Source organism: Tamandua tetradactyla, chromosome 8, assembly GCF_023851605.1.
Source record: "Tamandua tetradactyla isolate mTamTet1 chromosome 8, mTamTet1.pri, whole genome shotgun sequence".
Classification (NCBI taxonomy): Eukaryota; Metazoa; Chordata; class Mammalia; order Pilosa; family Myrmecophagidae; genus Tamandua; species Tamandua tetradactyla.
Window position 1 is genome coordinate 3587988 of NC_135334.1, and position 25434 is coordinate 3613421.

Consider the following 25434-nt stretch of genomic DNA (forward strand, 5'->3'; position numbering starts at 1 on the left):
TTGTTCTGTGTTGATAGGGGATTATTTAAATAAACTATGCCTAACCAATGAAATACTATGCAGCTCTGAAAAATGTATCAGGATGTTTCTATCAATACGGAAATAGCAGTGTATATACACCTTGTTACTTTTTGTATTATGAAAGAGATAACAATATGTTTTCTTGATTGTTCCTTTTGTATAAATGAACAATGACAAAAAGCAAAATACTAATATAGAGTTGTAGGAATGGTAGGATAAAGTGATGGGGGATAAAGGTGCATGTACTTTTTAAGGTATTTTAAAGTTTAAGTCACTTAAATGTATTAACTGTTTGAAAGATTAAATGAAATTAATTGAAATAATATATTATGTAATTCACAGAATGGTGGGGAGTGCAAATGATTGTGGTGAAGGGACAAATGGTTGCAGTGACTCTCTCATTTACAGGGGGGAGAGAATACTATTTTTCTGTGCAAAAAAGAACTGTTCTCCATCAGATCCCTTGCCATGCCACCCATGCCTTCCAATACCAAGGTATGGCAGTGAGCTGGTTTGAAAGGAAGCATGCCCCCTAAGAAAAGCCATGTTTTAATATAAATCCCATTTCTTAAAGGTAGAATAATCTCTATTCAATATTGTATATTTGAAACTGTAATAAGATCATCTCTCTGGTTGATGTGATTTTAAGAATGGTTGTTAAACTGGATTAGGGGATGACATGTCTCCACCCATTTGAGTGGGTCTTGATTGGTTTCTGAAGTCCTATGAAAGAGGAAACATTTTGGAGAATGAGAGATTCAGAGAGAGCAGAATGACATAGCCATGAGAAGCAGAGTCCACCAGCCAGCGACCTTTGGAGATGAAGAAGGAAAATGCCTCCCGGGGAGCTTCACGAAACAGGAAGCCAGGAGAAGACGCTAGCAGATGATGCTGTATTCGCCATGTGCCCTTCCAGCTGAGAGAGGAACCCTGACCATGTTCACCATGTGCCTTTCCGGATGAGAGAGAAACCCTGAACTTCATCAGCCTTCTTGAACCAAGGTATCTTTCCCTGGATGCCTTTGATTGGTCATTTCTATAGACTTGTTCTAACTGGGACATTTTCTCAGACTTAGAACTGTAATCTAGCAACTCATTAAATTCCCCTTTTAAAAGCCATTCTGTTTCTGGTATAATGCATTCTGGCAGCTAGCAAACTAGAACAGGCATTAACATTTATTTACTGGTCTTCTACATAATAAGTTAAACAATGAGTAAAAAGTATTTTCTTCCTACATCTCCCCAATTCACAACCCCATAATCAAATCAAGCCTGGGGATGACACTCCTGCCTAATATTTGTGTAACCCATGGATGAGCTCCAGAACTGCAAGACTTAAAAGTAGTGGGTTCTTAGGCACCCTGTATGTGGCAATTATCTGGGAGGTGAAGTACCTAAAAATAGACAATGTTTAATAAAACAACTGAAAATATTATTAGAAAACCCATCATATTAATTTGATTTAAAACCTACAAAACTGTCTGGAATCTAGCTGAGCATGCCAGGGGCTCACTGTGATAGTCATTTGGAGAATCCCTCTAAAACCTGGACTGGGCAATCCTTTCCTACTCAAGGCAAGTTCTCAATGTGTGATGCTTTTCTTCCTGCCTGGGTGGTAGTGTATGGTGCATGCCATGCAAAGAATGCTAATTAGGTAAGTGAAAAGGAAGGATGCAGTTTCTCTTCTTTCATAGACTCCTAGAGGGACAGAGAAGGTGGAGAAGAGACTTTTCAGGGAAAGTGGTCTCCTTTAGCAGCTGAGCGTCCCAAACTTGAAGCTGCTATCATAAATATCAATGCTTTCTTACCTGGAATGCCGGTTGAATGTTATTAACATGACATATTTCTGGGCTAGTGACACGGAGCCTCTAATCACCTCTTAGCCAGACACCTCATTGCTTAATATATTTAAAACATTTTGGGGCACAACTGCTTTCCAAAGAGGTCCCAAATAATATTTTTAGCCTATAGCTGTCTAGAATATTATAGAACACTTGTTGCTGTGAATATTTTCCATGATAAAATTCCTGCACTTCCATGATAAAATGGGAAATGCTTCCCATTCAGAGCTAGCTTCATCTGTATCTTGTGTTTGTAGTGAACAAGAGCATCAATTCCTGGTGGGTGGGCAGTGGGTCTAGAAGATATGCTCCCTCCTCAGGAAATGGCATAAAATATCCAATGACATTGCAACTTGGAGTACTGGGAGGATGCATTTTTTTTAACATGCTTTAATTGCTTTTTGCCGGGGCCAGGGATATTTATGGGTTAGGAGATTGCCAAGTTATTTATTAGATGGAGTATCTAGGGATAGAATAATATAAATCACTTAGGCTGGTATTGAATATACCAGACACTCAGTAATTTAAAAAGCTTTAATAAAAATGCTAAAATATGAGACTTGTCTTTGGCTGTAATGAGACTCAGTTATCATCTTTTTTTTATCAGTGATATTCAGTCATGGATAACCTCTCCCTTCCCAATGTAAGAAAATGTGGATATAATCCATTTTTCTATATTTTCCAGATTTGCTAGAATTAAGGGAGGATTTAAAGATTTGAAGAAAAACTCACATAAGAATTAGATCAGGGGCTAAGTTCTTTTCCGTTAGAAGTTGAAGCCTATTCTTTCATTTTAGAAATCTTGTCTTTCATGGGTCTGCCATGGCAATGAATGAAAAATGGGGTTATGTAAGATTAAGCACGGACTACAGAAGGTTTCCATGTCATGTCTCCTATACAATATGCATCACATTATTGAGAATGCTACATCTATTCCTTGTTTTCCAAAGCAAAGTTAGAATTCACTGAGTTTAGAACCAACGGACTCCCTGAGAACACAATATGTAGCTTTTATTTTCTTCATTCTACTAAATTATAGGTATATGTCATTTTATAGTTTTGTAAGTATATTTTTTATGATCTCATTTATTCATGACCAGAACCTTTACAGGAAAGCTTTATCATCACCATATTCCCAAAATAGCACAAAGATGGGTAAAGTAGGCAAACTGCTCACTTCCACACAATTACCTAATAGGAGAGTGACACCTGAATTCCAGGTCCTGTACTCTGTCTTCCCACGGTGACATACAGCTCTGGACCAGATTTTGGACAGGTAACCATTTCTTTAAGCTCTTCCAAGTCACACCTTTCTCTCATGAAGAAGATTTTCTGTAGCTGATCATGAGTTATTTTTTTTCTTCAATTCCATGGCAGCCCTGAGCAGGTGAGAGGAGAGAAGTGTGTGCATGTGCATGGGTGGTGGTGGCAGTGGTGTTTGTGCTGATGAGCTCCAGCCTGTAGGGCAAGGAAATTACCTTGGAAAATATTGAGACTGATCCCTGGTGGACAAAGTATGAGACCACATCCAATGGCGCAATCAGCTCTGTTGAGATGGAGCTTATGCCCTGAGGTTGCTCTTCGGAACAGAACATGGTAGGAGCTTGCAATCAGGGAAACAAATGATTTACCCTTGTCATTGGAAAGCTCTGGGGTGAGATACAGTTTGGAGCAAGTCAATAGGTAGCAGACCAGAGCATGAAGCATGTCAGGGAGGTTCAGAGAGGTTGGGTATACCAGCTTTCTACTGTGTCATCTCCCAAAAAGTATGTTCCAGACCCAGAGAGAGACTGAGTATTAGGCAGTGATGTAAAGACAACCTGAGAAGAAGATCATGGAGAGAGCTCATTTCTTCTCCCACTCTCCATTCAAAGTAAGGCTCTTAAGATTTAGGAAAGAGGGACAAGATGGACACATGAGTAACCATTACCTATATATGTGGGTAAAGAAAAAAATCAGAAAGGCCAATAGTTGATGGGGAGAATTAAATCTTAGGTAGGGACATTAGGCCTAACTCTGAGTCGAAACATCCTTTGTCTCTCGCCTACTTCAGCCGTGAATGTCTTAAAATGCAGTGGGACCGGGATTGACAGTTGGAGGCACTGGTGAATTTTATCTTTAGAAGCTAGAGAGCAGGGTCTGTTAAACATGGGGCAGGCAGTTTCCTTCTCAAACTTTCTTACTGGGATTGATAATCTCTGACCTAGGAAAATAAAATTAGGGGTCTAGGAATTGGGGCAGAGAATAAGAAGGGACTGGAATAAAAACAATGTTAGAGTTCGGCCTGCATTACCTCAGTTGCTTCTTATTTACCTCAGTGAAGTAGTGTTGTTGTTGTTGCATTTTCATGTCATCAAAGACCCACCATTGGTCCAAATCCTACAAAACATTCTTCTACATTGTACCCAAATAAAAAGGCCAGCAAACTCAGATAGAAAGAGCATGGTATTTGGGGCCAGGTTGACTTGGATTTGGAGCATCCTGGTGCTTCAAGTTGTATGGCTTTGCAGCAGTAGAGATCTTCGAGTTGGGAGTCAGTCAGAGGTGCACGCATGTATTAAGCTATCCTCTTTTGGCTGCATGTCAGGAGATGGTTGGTTTAATCTCACTCTCTATTTCCTCTGTTTCCTCATCTGTACAATAGTGATCCTGTCTCATAGAGTAGTTCTGAGGATGAAATAAGTGACACATCAAAACTCTTGCACAGTTCAGTAAATGACAGTGACTGGCAAAAAAAAAAAATTGCTAGAACTAGGTCAAGGAGCCAGTTATCTTGGCATTTACTATGTGCTAGACACTCTGATAAGCCCCCTTTACATTCATTTACCATTTATTTCTCACTATGACCCTAGGAACTTCACACTATTGTTACCCTCTTTTGCAGCTTTGGAAACACAGCTTAGCAGCCTTAAGTAGCTCCTTCAAGGTCATGCTGTGAATAAGAGGAGGGGCCCAGGTTGTACCAACAAAAGGCAACTGTGTCATAGGTAAAGAGGGAGGATAGCGAGGTGGAGAGATTAGGAAGTAGTGTCGAGGAAGACTCCATGTGCCAAGGGATCCTGGTGTAAAAAAGACTTGGGCTGAAAGAGGTTTGAAGATGTGTCTACCACCTCACCAGACCTAACTGACAGAATGGGAACTAGAATCTAAGTTTCCTTATCTGCAAAATGAAGAGGTTGATCTAGGTTGATCTCTAAGGCCTCTTTTTTTTTTAATTAATTTAAAAAAAATAACTAACAAAACATTTAGAAATCATTCCATTCTACATATACAATCAGTAATTCTTAATATCATCACATAGTTGCATATTCATCATTTCTTAGTACATTTGCATCGATTTAGAAAAAGAAATAAAAAGACAACAGAATAAGAAATAAAATGATAATAGAGAGGAAAAAAAAAACCTATACCTCACATGCAGCTTCATTCAATGTTTTAACATAATTACATTACAATTAGGTAGTATTCTGCTGTCCATTTCTGAGTTTTTGTATCTAGTCCTGTTGCACAGTCTGTATCCCTTCAGCTCCAATTACCCATTATCTTACCCTATTTCTATCTCCTGATGGTCTCTGTTACCAATGACATATTCCAAGTTTATTCACTAATGTCAGTTCATATCAGTGAGACCATACAGTATTTGTCCTTTAGCTTTTGGCTAGTCTCGCTCAGCATAATGTTCTCTAGGTCCATCCATGTTATCACATGCTTCATAAGTTTATTCTGTCTTGGAGCTGCATAATATTCCATCGTATGTATATACCACAGTTTGTTTAGCCACTCGTCTGTTGATGGATATTTTGGCTGTTTCAATCTCTTTGCAATTGTAAATAACGCTGCTATAAACATTGGTGTGCAAATGTCCGTTTGTGTCTTTGCCCTTAAGTCCTCTGAGTAGATACCTAGCAATGGTATTGCTGGGTCATATGGCAATTCTATATTCAGCTTTTTGAGGAACCGCCAAACTGTAAGGCCGCTTTTTGGTTTGAAACTTCTATGATGCATATTAAACCCTATAGTTCTAAGTGTGTATGGCAAGAAGAATTCTTAGGGAGAGTCTGCATGTCAGGGAGGAAGGGTCAAAAGAGGCCTCCCACAGCAAGGGGCGTCTCCGCACCCTAGAAAGAGCCATATGAGGTGCGAAGGGCTCTTTGACTGTATGTAATTCCTCTGACAGTGGTCAGATACTGGAATTGTGCAAATTAAAAATAGGAAATGTGTGTCTAAGCCTATAAATAATTTATATAAGAGACACTGTGGAGACAACTGTTAAAAACGACCAGAGCCATGCTGCAGTGGTTTTTGAAGTCACCCGACCTCTGGCATATATTTAGGTCCATGTAATTCATAATCATTTGTTTTTATTTCCTCTCATTCTTCTCATCAAAATAGAATTGAGGAGAGAAAAGCAATCAGAATTGAGCAGTTCTAATCTTCCACAGCATAATATAAAACCCAGCCACACCAGGACATGAGGGGAGTCTGAGTTGATATTCTGAGTCTGTAAAATCAAAATAACCTGAATCTGGTCCTGACTCTAAGCAATTGGAAATGACCTCCTTGAGATCTAATTGCATGAGGCAATGTTCTCAACAGATTCACAGAAGTTGTGTTTCCTGGAAAATCTCCTTGAACTCCTGGTTAAATTCAACACTCCTGAGTGAGCACCTGTGAGATAACAGATATTGTGCTGAGAGGCACTAGGAATATTGAGATGAATAAACAAGTCCTTGATTATAAGGTTCTCCAAGCTAGCAGGTGAGAGGGACTTAGAAAAAAATAAAAGGCAGAAAAAGTGCTTTGATGCTCAGTACATATCCTGTCAATCATCGAGTTTTGGCCATTTTACCTCTGTAATGACTCTCAACTCTATCCCATTTTCCCCACCTGTCCTGGCCACCAAATGCCCAAGCTACCACCATCTCACTGTTGAACCACCTCTTCACCAGTTCCCCATTTCCACTATTGCTTCACTCTTCACACTTCAACCAGGAGTGACCTTTTCTAAATGTGAATCTCTCCTGACCCCATCCCCCACATCATCATCACTATCAACATCACCATCACCACCATCATCATCACAATCATCACCATCACCATCATCGCTATCATCACCATCATTATCATCATCACCATCACCATCACCATTGCCGTCCTCATCATCACCATCATCATCACTATCACCACATCATCATCACCATCACCATCACCGCCATCATTATCATCATGATCATCATCACAACCATTGTCATTACCACCCCCATCACCATGACTATCAACATCACCATCATCACCATCACCATCACCGCCATCATTATCATCATCATCATCATCACAACCATTGTCATTACCACCCCATCACCATGACTATCAACATCACCATCATCACCATCACTGCCATCATTATCATCATCATCACCACAACCATTGTCATTACCACCCCCATCACCATGACTAGCAACATCACCATCATCACCATCACCATCACCACCATCATTATCATCATGATCATCACCACAACCATTGTCATTACCACCCCCATCACCATGACCATCAACATCACCATCATCACTATCACCATCACCGCCATCATTATCATCATGATCATCACCACAACCATTGTCATTACCACCCCCATCACCATGACCATCAACATCACCACCATCACCATCACCATCACTGCCATCATTGTCATCATCATCATCATCACAACCATTGTCATTACCACCCCCATCACCATGACTAGCAACATCATTACCATCTTTAGATGTTTTAATGCCCCTGTCATAGTTCTTACAAAAAAGATCTAAAACCTTAGTGTTTCATCCAAGAATTTGTAATTTCTGATCCCCATCTGCATTTCCAGCCTTAATTTCTATGATTTCACACTCAGCCACAATCTCCTAAACTATCCATACTCCTTATATCTACAGAGCCTTTGCATTTTCTGACCCTTCCTCCTGGAACAAACCCATCGTCCAAATCCACCGATAAGGACAGATCCCGTATAATAGTCTATCATAGATCCTGGTCACTTTATAGTAAATGCAGAGGGATAAACACACATTAATTAATGAGATTATTTATCAATGTCAATTTTCTCATCTAATACTCAGCTCCATAGTTTACATAAAACAGGGGCCTTGTCTGTTCTATAGTCTAATGTCTAGCACATAGCAATTACTCAATAAATATATTGGAAAGAATTTATTATATCATTATGCATAGGTTTCCATGGAGCACAGAATTGTATCCATCTCTGGAATGAGAAGAGCTGATGGAGATAGGGTATTATATATTTTTATTGCCCTCAATATCAGTTTTTAAGTGAGGACAAGATTTGAGCAGACAGATGAATAGGGAGTAGAGCACATGTGCAGAGTTCATTTTTATACCTGAATACTATTCCATCATATGTGTATACCATGCTTTATTTACTCATTACTGGTTGATGGACATTTGGATTGCTCCCATATTTTGGCAATTGTGAATAGTACCACTATGAACATTGTTATGAAAATATCTGTTTGAGTCCCTGCTTTCAATTCTTTAGGATATATACCTAGAAGTGGGATTGCCAGATCATATGGTAATTCTATAATTAACTTTCTGAGGAACCACCAAACTGTCTAAAGAGGTTGATATGGTTGGAGTAGCAAGTACAATCTTAGAAAGAGAAGGGAAAACAGTAGACAAGTAATGAATGATGGACAGTTAAGCAGGCAAAGTTCAGCATTATGCAATAAAATTTTGATAAGTGAAAATGATAATTTCTGAGAACCCACATGTGTTGAGTTGACTCTTTTCCCTATAGCACAAGAAATGCTGGTTTTACCTCCTAAAAAGGTGTGGACTATGGTTGATTTTTATAAGTTTATTGAGATATAATTTATATACAATAAAAATCATCCTTTAGAAGTAGTTCAGTGGATTCACAAAGCTGTATAGTTATCACCACTGTTTAATTTTAGAACATTTTCATTATCCCTCCCCCAAAAATGTCAAGTCTGTTAACAGTCACTCCCCACCCCTTCCCCCTACCAGCTCCTTGTTACTGCTAATTTATTTTTGGTCTCTATGGATTTGCCTATTAACATTTCATGTTAATGGAAAAATACAACATTCTGTGTCGAGCTTCTTTCACTTTGGACATTATCTTCAAGGTACATTATGTTGGAACATGCATCAGCTTCATTCCTTTTCATGGCTGAATAATATTTCATTGTATGGATATACTATGTTTTGTTTATCCATTTTTCTGTTGATGTGCATTTAGGTTGTTCCCACTTTTGTCTATTATGAATAATGCTGCTTAAAAACATTCATGTACAAGTTTTTATTTGAACATATATTTTCATTTCTTTTGAGTTAAATCACTAGGTCATATGGTATCTCTATGTTTAACCTTTAAGGAATTGTCAGATTGTTCTCCAAAGTAGCTGTACCATTTTACAATGCTATCAGCAATGGGTGAAGTTTCCATTTTCTCCACATCCTTGCAACCACTTATTTTCCATCTTTTAAAACTGTATTCATCCCAGTCATTGTAAGGTGGTATCTCATTGAGTTTTTTCACTCTCCTTTTTTTAATTAGAGAAGTTTTAGATTTACTGAAAAAATCATGCATAAGTACAGAGTTCCCATATACCACCCTATTATTCACTCTTTACATTAGTATGGCACATTTGCTATCATCCATGAAAGAACATTTTTATAGTTGTAATAGTCAGTATAATCTACAATTTACCATAGGATACAATTTGTCTTATATGGTCCTATGTTTGATTTTTTAAATGTTTATTCTAGTAGCATATGTACAACCTAAAAGTTCCCCTTTGTACCATTTTAAAATGCATAATTCAGAGCTGTTAATTATTTTCACAATGTTGTGCTATCATCACCACCATCATTACCAAAATTTTTTCATCAACCCAAATAGAAACTCTGTACAATTTAAACATCAATTCCCCATTCTCTAACCTGCAATCCAGCCCCTGGTAATCTATGTTCTAGTTTCTGACTCTATGAATTGGCTTATTGTAATTATTTCATATCAGCAAAATCATAAAATGATCGTCCTTTGGAGTCTGGCTTATTTCACTAAGCATGAAGTCGTCAAGGTTTATCCATGTGGTTGCATGTATCAGAATTCCATTCCTTTTTATATTTGAATAACATTCCATTGTGTGTGTATACCGTATTTTATTTATTCATTTACTGACACTTGGATTACTCTCATCTTTTGGCAACTGTGAATAGTACCACTATGAACATTGGTGTGAAAATATCTTTTTGAGTCCTGCTTTCAATTCTTATAGGGCATGTATCTAGAAGTGGGATTAATGGGTCACATGGTAATTCTATAGCTCCACAGCAGCTAAACCATTTTATATTCGCGCCAAAAATGCACGTGGTTTTGATTAGCATTTTCCTAATGAAAAAGAAGTTGAACACCTTTTTCATGTGCGTATTAGCCGTTTGTTTGTCTTCTTTGGAGAAATGTCTAAAAAACATTTCATCAAATAATTCATCTATTTTTAAATTAGGCTTTCTTTTTTTGAGTGTGACATATAAGAATTTTTATATATTTTGGATTCTGGTCCTTTATCAGGTATATTATTTGTGAATATTTTCCTTTATTCTATGACTTGTGTTTTTCAGTTTGTTAATAATGTCTTTTGAAGCACAAAAATCTTTAATTTTGATGAAGTCCACTTTATTTCGGTTTTGTTGTTTAAGCTTTTGATGCCTTATCTAAGAAAACATTGCCTAATCCAAAGTCTCCATAACTCATCACTATATTTTATTGAAAGTCTTAGTGCTTACATTTTGAGTTAATTTTGACACATTTTAAGTTAATTTGTATGAATATCTAGGTGTCCTGGCACCATTTGTTGAAAAGATTATTCTATCCCCAATTGTCTTGGCACTCTTGCAGAAAATCAATTGAATGTAAATGTATGAATATATTTCTGCCTTCTCAATTCTCTATCATTGATGTATAAGTCTATCTTTATGCTATTTTTTAATAATGAATATGTCCTGGGGATATGTTGAGGATTAAAAGAAATAATGCAATACAGCATTTAATGCTAGGCTTAAAGTATTAAACATTAGCTATGTTTTGGTTGGTTGCAAGGTTATCGCCCTTGTTTCCAAGAGTAGCCCCTTTATGGACAAAGCTCACAGTGTTGCTAGAAAATCATCAACTCATAGAATTTTACACCAAGAGGAACCTGAGAATTCACAATCCAACTCCTTCATTCTAAAACTAACCCAAACAAACAATAACAAAAGCACCACACAGAAACACTCACATACAGACCTATTCCAGCAGGATTAAGTGATTTGTAAAAGTTCACACAAGTATGGAAGAGTCAAGATGAAAACTGACCTCTCCTGATGCTTTTTGCACCATACTGTGCTATTTCAGTATGCAAAATAATGCCTGGCCTGGCCCTGTATGCCAACCACAATTCCCGAATTACTCTTGCCTCTGGTTTAGGAAATAATCTTTCCTATCAAAATCCTAAAAGGCAACTCTAGAGGACTAAAACATTGAGTTCCTAAATGTATGTACTGTGCTATATTTATAAACTAGCTTTGAGTATTTAAGATACAATAAAAAGCATTTCATATTTACATTAAACTTCATAATGGTTTCTTGGTATGTTGTTCTTTCCTAGGAATAATAATTAAAAAAAGAAATAAATAATAATATCTATAGAAGGCACTTTAAAATCATTATCTCTCATCTTCATAGCATTCTTGTAAAGGAGATGTTATGCCAATTTTACAGTAGAGGAAACTGAGCTTAATGGGATCGAGTATTTTTTCAAAATCACATATTTAGGAAGTCATTGAAAAAGTAATGATATTCAGACTTTGGCTTCTATGCCTCCAAATCACAAGCTCTTATTCCATTTATTTGTTTACTTTTAATGTGCCATGTAGCCTTAAATAAAACTCTTAAAGTGAGATTGTCAAATGCCATGACTGAAGAGGGAGAGGGCAGAGTCCTGATGGATAAAATCCTTGACCTTGAAATGACTCATGGAGCAGCAATATCCTTGGAGGGCAGGCCCCTGTGCATGCAGGATGCTGGAGAACAGAAAGCAAACCAGGGTGTGTGACTGGAGGTGACTCTGAGTTGGGTGCAGTCATCACTCCCAATCTTGGCAACTGGGAACTTTTTAATAATGTGACTTCCTGTTCTGATGCAAACCCACTTATTTGCAATTAAAAATAAAATAAAAAACATAAAAACCTCCTCAGGAAGTCCTTTCTGGTTGGGAAACTCTAGGTGCTAGAGAAAGGGGTAATCAAAACTAGACAGAGGGCCTGGTATTCACTGAGCACCTGCTCTGTGCCATGCATTGAGCCTGGAGTGGCATCATGTCTTCACTAACCTCTACCAGTCGGTGTATGAACTTTGCTTCACAGAGGTAGAGAATGAGTCTTGATGTAAGGCATTCAAGTGGTAGAGGGTGAGCAATGAAGGCGAAACTAGGTTGCTGCATGTGAAGTCTCAGTACATTGTGAAGGACGCTGACTGCCTGGCTTTGGGAGAACGAAGGACCACATTCCAGTTGTGCTTCTATTCTCTCACCTGAAGTGTGGGTCCTGCCAAGTAGGGTGTGGAGCTGAAACCCTGGGCCCTGTTCTTTCTACAGACAAATAGGTAAGGGAGAGACAGTTTCTTTATAGACATGTGGAGGATTTGCCCCATGCATTTCCTCAGACCTAATAGTTCAGCTTAACAGGAAAAAAGCCTGACAATTGCTTATTGAATATATACTTTTTACTCTGATTGCACTCTTTCTCTATGTGTGCTTACGTATAGATATGTGTATGCGCATATGCATATATACTGAATTCTTCCCAGTTCTCCAAGGCAGTCTTCATCTGTAAACCCTGTTTTAAAAATTGAAGGAACTGAGCTTTAGAAAATGAGCAGTATGGCCCAGACTATGCCATTTATCTGATTCCAAATAGTATGAATAATATCAATAATGAGTGCATAAAAACAAAGGACAACTAACTTTCATTAATCACTTACTTATTGCCAGGCCCTTCTCCAAGAATCTTCATACATTTCCGTTTAATCCTTTTAACAAATTAGAAAGATAATTTTTTATCATCCTCATCTTACAGATGAGGAACCAAGGCTCAGAGAAGTTAAGTGAAATAGTCCAAGGTCACACAGGTCTCTTGGGCTCAAGGACCCATGCCATGGTACACGGCCCTTCATATGCTGTCTCCGCCATATCGTATCAGCTTTCGGCAGGGTGGTGCTGATATGTCTAGAAGTACATACTTCGATCTCCAATTAACTTTGCACAGAGGGAAACTTTTCACTTTTAGAAAAGCCTTTTCTAGCTCAAGTACGCTCATGTACAAGCACAAAGTAATTTATACAGTGCAGAATATATAGTGAACCATTATTCATTCAGTGTATTTTTATTAAGCACCTATTATGTACCAAAGGTTCTGAGGACCGGGGTTATAGTGGTTTATAGAGCCTATAATTTAGTGAGTCAGAGACATTAAACAAATAACCATACACACAAATATAAAAGCAAAAATCCATGTAAGTGTCATCAAGGAGAATTTAAAAGTTGAGGAGAGATTGTAACAAGAGGACCTGAATTAGATATGCAGGGACTGGGGTTTCATTAGCAAGGACTTCTCTTGAGGAAGCAACATTAAAACTGAGCCCAGAAGGATAAATTATGTAAATGAACAGAGTGGAGAGTGTTAGGGAAATGGGAAAGGGCATAGCAAAATCTCTAGGATGTGAAATACGTGGCAAGTGATAAGGCACTCAATTAAAACCCTATACACTGGGCTGATCATGGTGGCTCTGCAGGCAGAGTTCTCGCCTGCCATGCCGGAGACCCAGGTTTGTTTCCTGGTGCCTGTCCATGTAAAAAAAAAAAAAGGAAAAATTACCCTATGCATTTATACATTATACCTGGGGGGATGGGTGTCACTACATGCCAGGTATTGTGTTGTGGATAAATATAAATATAACAGGATAAATATAACAGGATCCCTTCCATGGAATAGCTCAGTGGCAAAGATAAATGTTACAATAAAGACATAAACAAGAATGCCTTGGGAACAGACGGGACAGCAACCAAGACAACATAAAGAAGCTCATATGTGAGCAGAGTGTTGAAGGATGAGTGGTTCATATGGCACAGAAGTGGGGAAGTGCCTTCCAGGAAGAGGGAAGAAGAGAAGTATGTATAAAGGCACAGAGACAAGAGTACGATGCACCCCAGAGATAAACCTGGGGCTGCTGGTTAGAGAGGGACTAGGCTGTGGCCAGAAAGTGGACAGTCTGGTAAAGACTGCTTGACATCTGAGCACTTTAGTCTTAACAAAGGGCAGGTTTGGGGTAGGGGAGGTTTAGGCAGAAGCAAGGCTTTTAAAGATAACTGCGACAGGACTATGGGATTTGAATCGGAAGGTGGCAGCAGACTGAGAAATGCAGAAACCTTTGTGATATCCCAAGCATGACAGGAGGAAATTCCCAACAAAGTTAAAAGCAGCGGGGTTGACGAGGGAAGGCCAGATTCAAGACACATTGAGGATAACCAAGAGCAGGTGGCCATCCTGAGGATAAAGAGAATATGGGTAAATATTTCCTGAAACCCAGAGTCCAAAGGCACCTCTGTGGTAATTAGAAAATCTACCTCTTCCTCAAGATAGTTGATTACAAACTGGTATATCTTTTTCTCTCTTTGTCTCTTGGTAGATAGAAGATAGACAGATACATAAATACATACATACATATGTGGGTGAATAGATTGGTAGATAGATGGGTGAGTCAGTGGATGAATGGATAAATAGATAGAAAAATAGATGGATGAATGGATGAATGGATAGATAGCTAGACAGACAGACAGACAGATAGATAGATAGATGTACAGTCATTGTAGCTGTTCACTGAACAATCTTCACCATCTATGTAAAGGCCCTGATGTTACATTCCTCCATTAATTAAAAGAAAACCAGGTGTGTGAACTAACAGTAAGGTGTGATCACCAGCGTCTGCAGACATGATTGAAAACACTGCAGTTTGTCATCCCTTAGCTAGAGGCTGTGGTTGTAATCTAAGTACTTGGGGTAAGATTGTTACACATTTTGTGTGTTTGCTCATATATTTATTGACACAGACACTTGTCTGCAAATTTAACTATTGTTTCCTGTCAAAATACGGATTTTCTGGTCATTCCCAAGGGGTCCTATCTTCAAAAATTATAATGGAAATGAATGAAGGATTACGAACGCAATGCTGACTTCAGTTCAGATTTAAGATGAAAAGTATTGAGTATCTGCCTTGACAATGTGCATGGCATTGTGTATCTCCCATGACAATGTGCTTTTAAGGAGCTTGCAGCATGCTGGGGAGGAGGATTGAATAAGATGGTTTCCGTCCATTGTGCCAAGTCTTGTGTAAGGGACCCTGTCCTGGGAAGATGTTTGAAGCCCAGGAAACGAAATATGCAAAGACTTCGTATAAAACTAGTGTGTATGGGGCATTGGTAGGAGGTTAAAGGAAGAGGTAGCATCATGTAACAGTAAGTGTTCTGCCATTCACTAACCCTGCAGCTTTAGGCAATCTACTTAACCCTACCTATACCTCAGTGTCTTCATTTATAATCACGCAAATATGTGTTCTATTTATCTTTTAATTTCTGAGAAGCACATGATAAAGCTTACATGAAAGCCATTGGAAAACAATGAATTACATATGAATGTTAGTCTCTAAGGATATTGCAACTGACAACAGAAGGAACCTTCTTATTCCCCCAGTACATTCTCTGCACTGCTTTTCTTTTTGACTACCTACACCCTTGAAACGTTACTTATCTTTCCTCCTGTGAGAAAACGACACAAAACTCTAAACTTGCAGAAGGTAGCAGAAAGTACTGCCTGGGTTTTGTAGGGAATGTCTGCATTAACCTTTGGGATTTAACTGCAGGCATCTCTCTCCCAATGGGTAGCAGTGGCTGAACATCTGGGAAATGAAGAGAGCATGCTTTCCATGGGATTTTACAAATATCCCTTAATCCAGCACTCCTCAAGCTGTCAGAGGAAACATACTTCTGTGAAAAAAAATGTCTCTGAGTTAAAGGATTGTGTTGAGAGAAGCATGGCATGGATGGAAGACATCATTGCCTCTGTGAGTTAATTCTTCCCAGACTACCCTGACTGCCTCCTCAAGCTGTGTCTAACTTATTATTGCTACTAGTGGGGCTCTAGGGTTTGCATAAGGAGAATGACAGAGTGCTCAACATATCCATTTAATGAAGACGAAATTTTTAGAATATTTTGGAAGGTGCACGGAAGTTTTTGCTTTACAAAAATGAAATATATATGTATATACTTGTATTGTCATTTCTAAGCCCAAGACCTGTTTTTTCAGCATTTCCCAGTTAGGAAATACTGAAAAGCAAGTAGAACGCTTTTCTCAAGAGAATGCAGTGCAGTTAGAATGTACACAGTATTTTTCCCATTGTGTATTTGGGTAAAATATGTGCAGTGAGATTTCAGCCAAAGCCTAATGCAGAAATAATCCAAAATATGACAGATTTATAAGCGAGGAAGTTTTTATTTATTTTCTAATATGGATTCCCCTAAGAGCTCAAATGTTTTGCTTATTACTTATGGCTTCTCCTTGAAAAGAGTTACCTCTCAGGTCTCAGCAGCATAAAACTCCAGGCTGTATATCGTTGGAATCAAGTATCAGCCATAATTTTCCTTTGCCACTGGCTCAGGGTGTTTGGGAGTCTACTTAGTTCTTCCTGTTTGGTAATTAATAATTAATTATTAAACAGGCAGTAGGAATAAATCAGAATGACTCTGGGACTTGCACTACCTCTCGTTGTTATCCTCACTTTTATCTTGAGCATCTGACAGAAAATTGGGAAGGAAGCTTTAGGTATCTGAAATCTTCTATTTGAGAAATGTTCACCTCTCTTATTTTTTGGAGTTGTTCCGTCTGTTCATTGGATCTTCCAAAGAGGACGCAGCAAGACTTGGCCAGCCCCTGTGCCCAACACTGAGGAGATACACTATTACATTTTTATCCTCAAGAAACTCACTCTAGGTAGACCCAGGCACCAAACAGTCAACTGTGTAATACAACTGCCTTGTTCACTCACTGAGGGAGGTTTGGACAAATTGTTGCAAGAGAGATGGTTGTTTCTACTTTGGGGATTGAGGGAGAGTTAAGGAAAAGTGCTGAGCAAAGCAGAGACGGCATAGGACAACTCCATGGAAGATGGTTGAGTTGTGTGTTTTCAGGTGAGGAATGAAGAGAAGAGGGAGGAAAAGTAAAGCTCTGGAAATGCTGATGCTCTGATGGCACAGTGGTTCCTGGTTCATGGTGTGCTGTCAGTGGGCAGCGTGCCTGGAAAGGAGGCTCATCAGTGGGCTTGGGGTTGAACTTGCTGAGTGCTTGGGTTATGCAAACCTGCTAGGCCAAGGGGTGCTGAGAAAGCAAGTAGGGGAGTCGCTTCATTAGATTATCTCCCAGGAAGGTCACTCTGGCCACATGTTAGTGGATATGTTGGAGAGAGCCAACATTGGAAAGAGGCCAGATGGGAGGCTATTGCAGTTGTCCATGTGAAAATTGGTGAGAAAATAAACTAGAGCAGTGACAATGAGAAGTTAAAAATTGAAGAGCACTCTAGGCATTTTCCAATACTGAGTTTCAATTCATTGAAAATCAGGGCCTGGAGGTGGGACAAGGTAGACAGTAAGACCAGATCTCTTGATACCCTTTACAGAGTTAAAGTTAAATGGACATGGCTCCAGCTGTTGAGAGAAGTGGTCTAATGGGAAAGATGTTATCCTTACTCTTATCATTGTCATCATCATCATCGTCATGTTAGTAGCTAACACTTATTGTGTGCTTACTTTAGATAATGCACTTTGCTAAGCCCTTATTTGCATTATTTAATTTTAATCTCACAACAGAGTGAATTTAGCTACTGTTGTAATTTGCATTTCACAGATGAGGTAAGCAAAGCTCAGAGAAGAAAAGCAACAGGTGAAGAGTTGAGCTAAGTTTCAAATCTGGCTCAGAGCCCTGCTCTTAACGACCAGGATTGATGCTATTCAAAAAACATTTTATAATATCATCTTACAGTCACAGTAGCAGGTTCACAAATGCATTGCTGGTGAGGCTGACAGGAGAAAGCAACTAACGCTTATCAGGGTAGTCAGAGAAGATTTTGCTGAGTCTTAAAGGATATTTTTTAAGGATGATTAGGAATTTTCATGTAAAAATAATGAGTGCATCGCAGGATGAAACAACTGGTGTGAATCAAGGAATTCTAGAGGAACTGGAATGTTCAGGGAATGCTAACTAACTCAGTGTGATTGGCTTTTAGAGTGAGTTTTTGGAAAAGGGCCTAAAATGGGAGAACCTCTTGGTTGTCTGCATAAGCTTTTCATTCCGTTAAATGAAAGGAATTTGGGGGTAGGTGGGAAATCATCGAAGACTTGGCTTTGCCTTCCAATCAGTAAACAGTGAAACCTGAAGATGCTGTTGTCAGTTCCTCTGCTTTCTCCTCACCCCCACCCCCATCTGCTCCCAGCTACAACCAGACATGATACATGATTTCTTCTACTGGGCGGCACCATAAAAACTGTTGTCAATGTCTAAAATCTCAACATATCAGGAGACTTGGAAATTATTTTTGAGAATAATATTCATCCTAAAACATGCTGGATGGGAATGTACAGGTGTAAATCTCCTTTTCAGTGTGAAGAGTCATTCTTAGTTATTTCTTCTGCCCTCTGTTTCTTACAGTTCCCCCCCAGATCATGAATATCTCCTCGGACATAACGGTGAACGAGGGAAGCAGTGTGACTCTCCTGTGCCTCGCGATTGGCAGGCCAGAGCCAACGGTGACGTGGAGGCACCTGTCGCTCAAAGGTAAGGCCCTTACCTGGTGGGCATTTCCAGAGTTAAGATGTTAACGATTTGGTTCTCAAATGCAAGAAAATTTCAGCTATCAAAGAAAAGGTATTAAACTTGTAATATGGTAACGTAACATCAAAGGGGTCATGTCCATCGTAACAAGGTGTCCCATTCCTAAAGAATTTATAGAGAACATTTATTGAATTATTTTTGTCATTTGTGTGACCTCAGAACATGTTTGCTTTCCAGTTGTTAAGAGCAGAGGTACCATAGGATACCTTCCAGGGAAGATAATAAATTCTCACGGGGAAAGATGAGTGGTTTGACTTTTCTTGAAGCAGAATAGTAGGATGCCGGCAGGTCCACTGAGAATTTTGGAACTACTGTTCATCTGGGAGATAAAATATCTCCTTGCTTTAGCACCTTTTGGACTTTAACCCAGAGCCACACCTGTTTGATCTGTGCATAAATAGTTCACCCTGCGTAGAAGAAGGATGACAGAAACGATTAAGTGTACCTGAACATAACTGGGCTGGGAATACTTGGGCTGGCATTAAAACAGTGGTTAGGATCAGCTGCCAGTTAATAGGAAGCGAACCCAAATGACTGTGGGCCTTGCCTCCTTGAAACTATAAAACTGTTCCCAGCTGAGCTTGAATATATGAGCACAGAGCCATTTGATATATTTACATGGTTATTAGACTCTGTGACTAATTGTAGGAAGTGTAGTAGAACTACTGCTTCTCCAGACAATTGGAAATCCTAACACAAAATCCAGTGAATAGGAAGATGATTGGAGTGTGCCTGTGTGTGATGTAAAAATAATATAGATGTAAACGAAAATATAGGAGAAAAGCTTGGTAATCTTGAGGTAATCAAGGTTTCTTAGGATACATAAATCTATAACCATAAAAAAGATAAACTGAGCCTTATCAAAATTAAAAACATCATTAAAAACAGATGAAAAGTAGTCAAGCCACGGATTGGGTGATAACATTTGCCATACACATATCAGACAAAGAATTTATATCTAGGATATATAAAGATTTCTTTCAACCTAATTATAAGACAAATAACCCACTTTAGAATGAACAAAAGATTTGAGCAGATAATTCACAAAAGTATGTGAATGGAAAATAAGCACATGAAAAGATGCCTAAGATCTTTGTTTATCAGAAAAAAGAAAATTAAACCGCAATGAGATTTCACTGCACAACCACTAACAGGGCTAAGATTAAAAAGACTGATGACATTGATGTTAATCGGGATACAGAACAACTGAATCTCTCATACTTTAATGTCAGGAAGTTAAAACAGCATCAGTACTATAGAAACCTGTCTGTTATTGCTGTATAAAAAACATACCCTTAAAATATGACCCCCACAATCCCTCTCCTAGGTATTAACACAAGACAGATGAAAGCATATGTCCACAAATATGCATTGTACATGAAATTCATAGCAGCTTTATTCTTAATAACCCAAAACTTAAATACCCACATATCTGTCAACAGGTGAAGACATACATTGTGGTATATTTGACAACAGATGACTATTCAGCAAGTACAAGGAACACATTACTGATACACATAACAAAATGGTTGAATCTCAAAAACATTATACTTAGAAAAAGAAACTAGTTACACAAGAAATGCATAATGTATGATTTCAGTTATATGGAATTCTAGAGCAGGCACATCTAATCTATAGTGACTGGAAGCAAGCCAGTGGCTATTTAGGGAAAATATCTGTGGGGCACAAGGGAACTTTTGGAGGTGGTGAGAATGGTTGGCATTTAAATTAGTCAAAACTAATCAAATACTACCTAAAAACGTGTGCATTATATTGCATGCAAAAGGAACCTCAATAAAATTATAAAAATAGAGAGGAAGGGCTGAAAAAGACGATGACCTGGAATTCATTCCTTAATTTGGAATATCAATGAGAGACTGGATTTATTACTGGGAGCATCATGCAATTTTTTCCTCCATGCAAACTAAGAACACTTATTTCAGCTTAGCATTATGTGTATAAAGACCTCAGATATTGAAATCCAAAATGTCAGTATTATAAAGTAATATTAACAACAATATTAGAATATACATAAGGGACTTCACAAAGTGCAATTTTAATACACAGCAACTTTTTATGCCCCCAAAACATAGGCCCCTATGGGGATTTTGCCAAGTCTGGAGATTTTTTGGATTTATGCTGTATTCAATATATGTCTAACCATGAGAACAAATTGTATTTGTTTGGTAAAGCCATACGTCTTTACAAATATCGGAAATCCCAGAATGTACTTGTTTGATCCTAAATACATAGTTCTTTAAGCCTAGACATTTTTGAAAAACATTTTGACTTTGTGTAAATGTTTTGCAGTGATTCTTTATAATGGTACACCAGTAAAATTTCCTTCTTAAACTAAAGAAGATTCATCGAAATTCTCAACCTTTTATATAATGTAGTAATTGCAATTCAACATCAGAGAAGCCTGGAATAGCCTAAATTTAAATTATCCCTCTCCTCTCTAAATCTCACAAGATATGCTCTGCTTTCATGTTGCCTTTTGCTTTCTCCTAACCCTGGCCTTCACATTGCTATCTCTCATTCCTGTATGTCTTTTACTTTCCTGTCTTAATGACATTTAAACATTTAAGCGCAAAGCATTTTTTGTCAAGTTGGAAAAGCAGTGCAACCTGGAGGTTTTGAAAGTTTAAAATTTGCATCTGCAAGGTGGCTACTTGCGTTTATTTTTAGAAGGACGTTGCTTCTCACTTGAGGTGGAGGAGGCTGGAGGAAGTTGTTTTAAAGGTTCAGAAGAGCAACAAATAAAATCAAGCTTTAAAAACATTTTAAAACAATTTAGTACTTAGTTCAGCATGTGAGAATTAGAGCTAAAAGTTGCAATCACATTTCCTGTAAAATACAATAGTGCTGCATTAGAGGATTTAGCTTATCATATTTGAAGGATACTGTTTATATTTATGGATTTTTGTTGTAAGAAAGAATAAACAAGCTCACATTTAGAGGAAGAGATTATATATATTAAGATATATTAAAGATTGAGAAAAGTATTAACATTATGATTTAAAATGACAGACTGAGAATACTCCCTAGAATTTACAGACTATTTTAATGAATAAATAAAGCCATAATCAAACAAGAGAACAATAATGGTAAGCTTTGATGGGTAAGAAACTATGAGAAATCTCTGGAAGTAGAAACGGTTATAGGTATAAATGAAGGAAAATACAGTTAAAAATAGATTAATAGAATTTGCACCTGGAATGATAACTAGTTGAAAAAACAAAATTTTCAAGGGTGGAGGAATGTTGGTAGCATTTGCTAATTTCCATGGTATAAATATTCCCCCCACGGCTATTTTCAAGTTGCCAAAAATGCGGGCGATTGTAGCGCAGTGGCAGAGTTCTCTCCTGCCATGCCAGAGACGCAGGTTCGATTCCGGGTGCCTGCCCATGCAAAAATAAATGAATAAAATAAAAATAAATGAACAAAGTTGGAAAGAGGAAATAGCAATCAGGTCTTATAGTCTGTAGAAGCCAGCTCAAGTGTACCTCTGGTTTCGGGTGCAAATCTTAGAGGCAACTGATTATATTGCAGTAGGGGAGCTAGACCCTATCCTTGCTCCTGGGTCAGTCTCTAGGAAGGAATATCAGTCAAAGAGACCAGAGAGCTCTCCAGGTGAATTTTAGAAAGAGAAAGCACTCACTCCCAGAAGATTAGCCTGCTCATTCTTCCTCTACACACATGTAAAAGAGGCTAGAATACACCCCAAAGTAGCATTGCCAAAGTTAGTACTGTAAACTACAGAATTTCCAGTTAAATTTTAATTTCAGCTTAAGAACAGATAGAGTATGATATATATGTATAATATGCATCTATACATATAGGATGTGTGACCAAATGTTGCATGGAGTATGTTATACTAAAAATTGTTGTTAACTGAAATTCAAAGTTAACTGGTGTTGTGTATTTTGTTTTGTTAAATCTGGCAACCTCTACACCAAGGCAACATATTTTGACCTCTGTACAAACTACTCAGGCATTTTAAGAGAATATCAGTTTAAAAGATTGCAAAATCAAGAATTCTCATATATTTGAGTAAGTCCAGTACCATAAAGGCAATGCATTGGTCGTATAGAAGCCCTTCCAATTTTTGAAAAAGGATAAATAAAGCAAACAGATTTTAGAATATGTGTAGTTGATGCTGTCAGAGATACCAAAGGACTTTTATTAAAGCCTTCTAATCAGTTGCACAGCATTGTAAATGTAATATCACTGAAATGAATACTTAAAAATGGTTGAAATGGTAAATTTTATGATGTATATATGTAATATATACACAGTAATTTAAAAAATACCAAAAAAAGAACATGGTATCACAGGAATAAGATACAATAACAGTGTCAGTGATTTAGTGAAGATGGAGAGAAAGAACTGGGATGTTTTAATGATTGTGGAGACAGTGGTCTTTGAAGCCAAATCAACTTAAATAAACTTGCAACTTATTTAAAAAAAAGGGATCTAATGGGAAATAATTACATTTAAAATGTGATTGTCAAACCAAACCAAAACAAACCATACTTATGCACAATAGGAGAATATACTTAGCTGAAGAATGGATTGATGACTTGGAAGATCCAGGCAAGGAGTTTTCTAAGAATAAAATCTCTATGGGAAAAGGAGACAATAGAGTGAAATTAAAGTTAAAAGAAATGAAGAATAAATCCAGGTGTTTCAACATATACACATTCACATTTGTTTATTCTATCCAAAAGGAGCGGATAGAGATTCTGAAGAGAAGCCAAACCAAATTGGGAATAACCAAAGTTTCCTCAGAATGAAAGAGTGGCATGAGGGCCACGCAGGCTATTCTTATGTACCCACCCCTAGACAAATGGTGGTATAAATTTAGGACACCAATGGTAATCATGAAATCCTGTGACATTTCAGGGGGAAAGCAAAAAAATAAGGGGAATAGCCAACAAAGAATGAAAATGAGAATGGCATCAGACTTCTCATCACCAACCCTGGATGCAAGAAGACAATGGAAAAGTGATTGTTAAAATCTGAGAAAAAGTAATTTTGAACTTAGAGTTATGTGCCAAATTAAAGTCATTGAAATGTTAGGTCCAAATAATAGACTTTTAATACTTTCTAAGCCTCAGAGAGCTTATCTCGAGTCAAAATATAGATGTTCTCTGATAAAGAAGAAAAAAACCTACATGGAGGAAGAAATAGTGAAAAACAACATGCAAAAGTGTAAAATTTACTATTAGGTCAAATAAATATTGATTGAAAAAATCTAGAAATTAATAACTACTTAAGACTAAATAAAAAAGGAGCAAGTGAATTAAATTAATAGAATGTTAAAATATTTTCCTTATTGAGTGAAGGATATTGATGCTATAGAGGTTATAATATAGCCACAAATGTAGGATATTATCCAGCCCTTAGAAAAGATGGGGCAAGTCTGTATGCATTGATCTAGAAAGATGTTCACAATGTGTTGCTATTTCAAAGGTAAAACAGATTTCAGACTAGTATAAAGTGCGGGATGACGTTTATGTCACAAAGATGCATATATCTAAATCTACATGTTTATATGTACATAAGACATGTCTGGAATTATATACATCCAACTGTTAATGTTTATAAAGGGAGTTGGGTTATAAGGTAGAAGTGGGAGGAAGGCAGAAAAAATATCAGTTTTTATCATTAGATCTTTTTTTATAAGAAGCACATTAGAGTACTTTAGAAAATAGAGTAATATCTGTTTCCAATTAGAATAGAAAATTCAAGAATGCTAGTAAGGAAAGTATAACCAATTATTTTGCACAGGCTTCTTGGGAATCTTTTACCTTAGGCAATCGATTAGCTTGGTGTCTAAAATGGTGCACGTGAAGCAAAACGCATAGATGGCGAAGTCATTTGTCATAGCAAGTGCCACTTTTCTGGGAGGGCATGTTCCTGGGAGCCCCTTTTAACCAGGTAACTTTGTTTTTCAGGCTCATTTTCTTAAAAAAAAAAAAAAAGGAGTTGTTTTTATGAAGGTAGGATGAAGTGTTTCGCAAATCCAGTGTGGATCTATGAAACTCCCAGCTTTTGTGGTCTGCAGGCTGGATTTGCAGCTGGACACCTCTTTACCTCCAGCTTCCTTTGCAATATTAACAGAGTGTGGATGTACCAGGATTAAAGGAAAGAAGGCATTCCCAAGGACATCTGCCTCCCTTGTCAGGAGAGCTGGAGATTTTATGGGATCATGATTAAGTGCTGAGAACATCTCAAAATGAAGTACAATGTACATACACATTCGGGGTTTTGCTGTTGATGCACAAACTGCTGAGCATTTGGCAATGTATGTGTTCTTCATCTTTAGACATGAAAAGTCATAATAAAATTTTTGAATAGCAGATAATGTTTCTTTAAATATACACTCATAGATTTACTAGAAAAGCTGTGCTTACAAAACAGCTTTCACACACCTAGAAATCTGTACCGTGTGACCCACAGCTTAGGAACTAGGATCATCACGAAAGCAAAGGCCAGTGTCGCAAAGAATTTTCCACTGAACAGAGTGGGCAGGACCCAAAACAGACTTAGCAA

At 37.8% G+C, this 25434-nt stretch overlaps 1 protein-coding gene across 1 annotated transcript in view; it reads left to right on the forward strand.

The window, feature by feature from the left end:
* OPCML (opioid binding protein/cell adhesion molecule like) overlaps positions 1-25434 on the forward strand; it is a 540756-nt gene that overhangs the window by 399969 nt on the left and 115353 nt on the right. The window contains exon 3 of the mRNA XM_077112406.1: positions 18694-18819. Within this exon, the coding sequence (XP_076968521.1) occupies positions 18694-18819 (126 nt within the window). The remainder of the gene's footprint in view (positions 1-18693; positions 18820-25434) is intronic.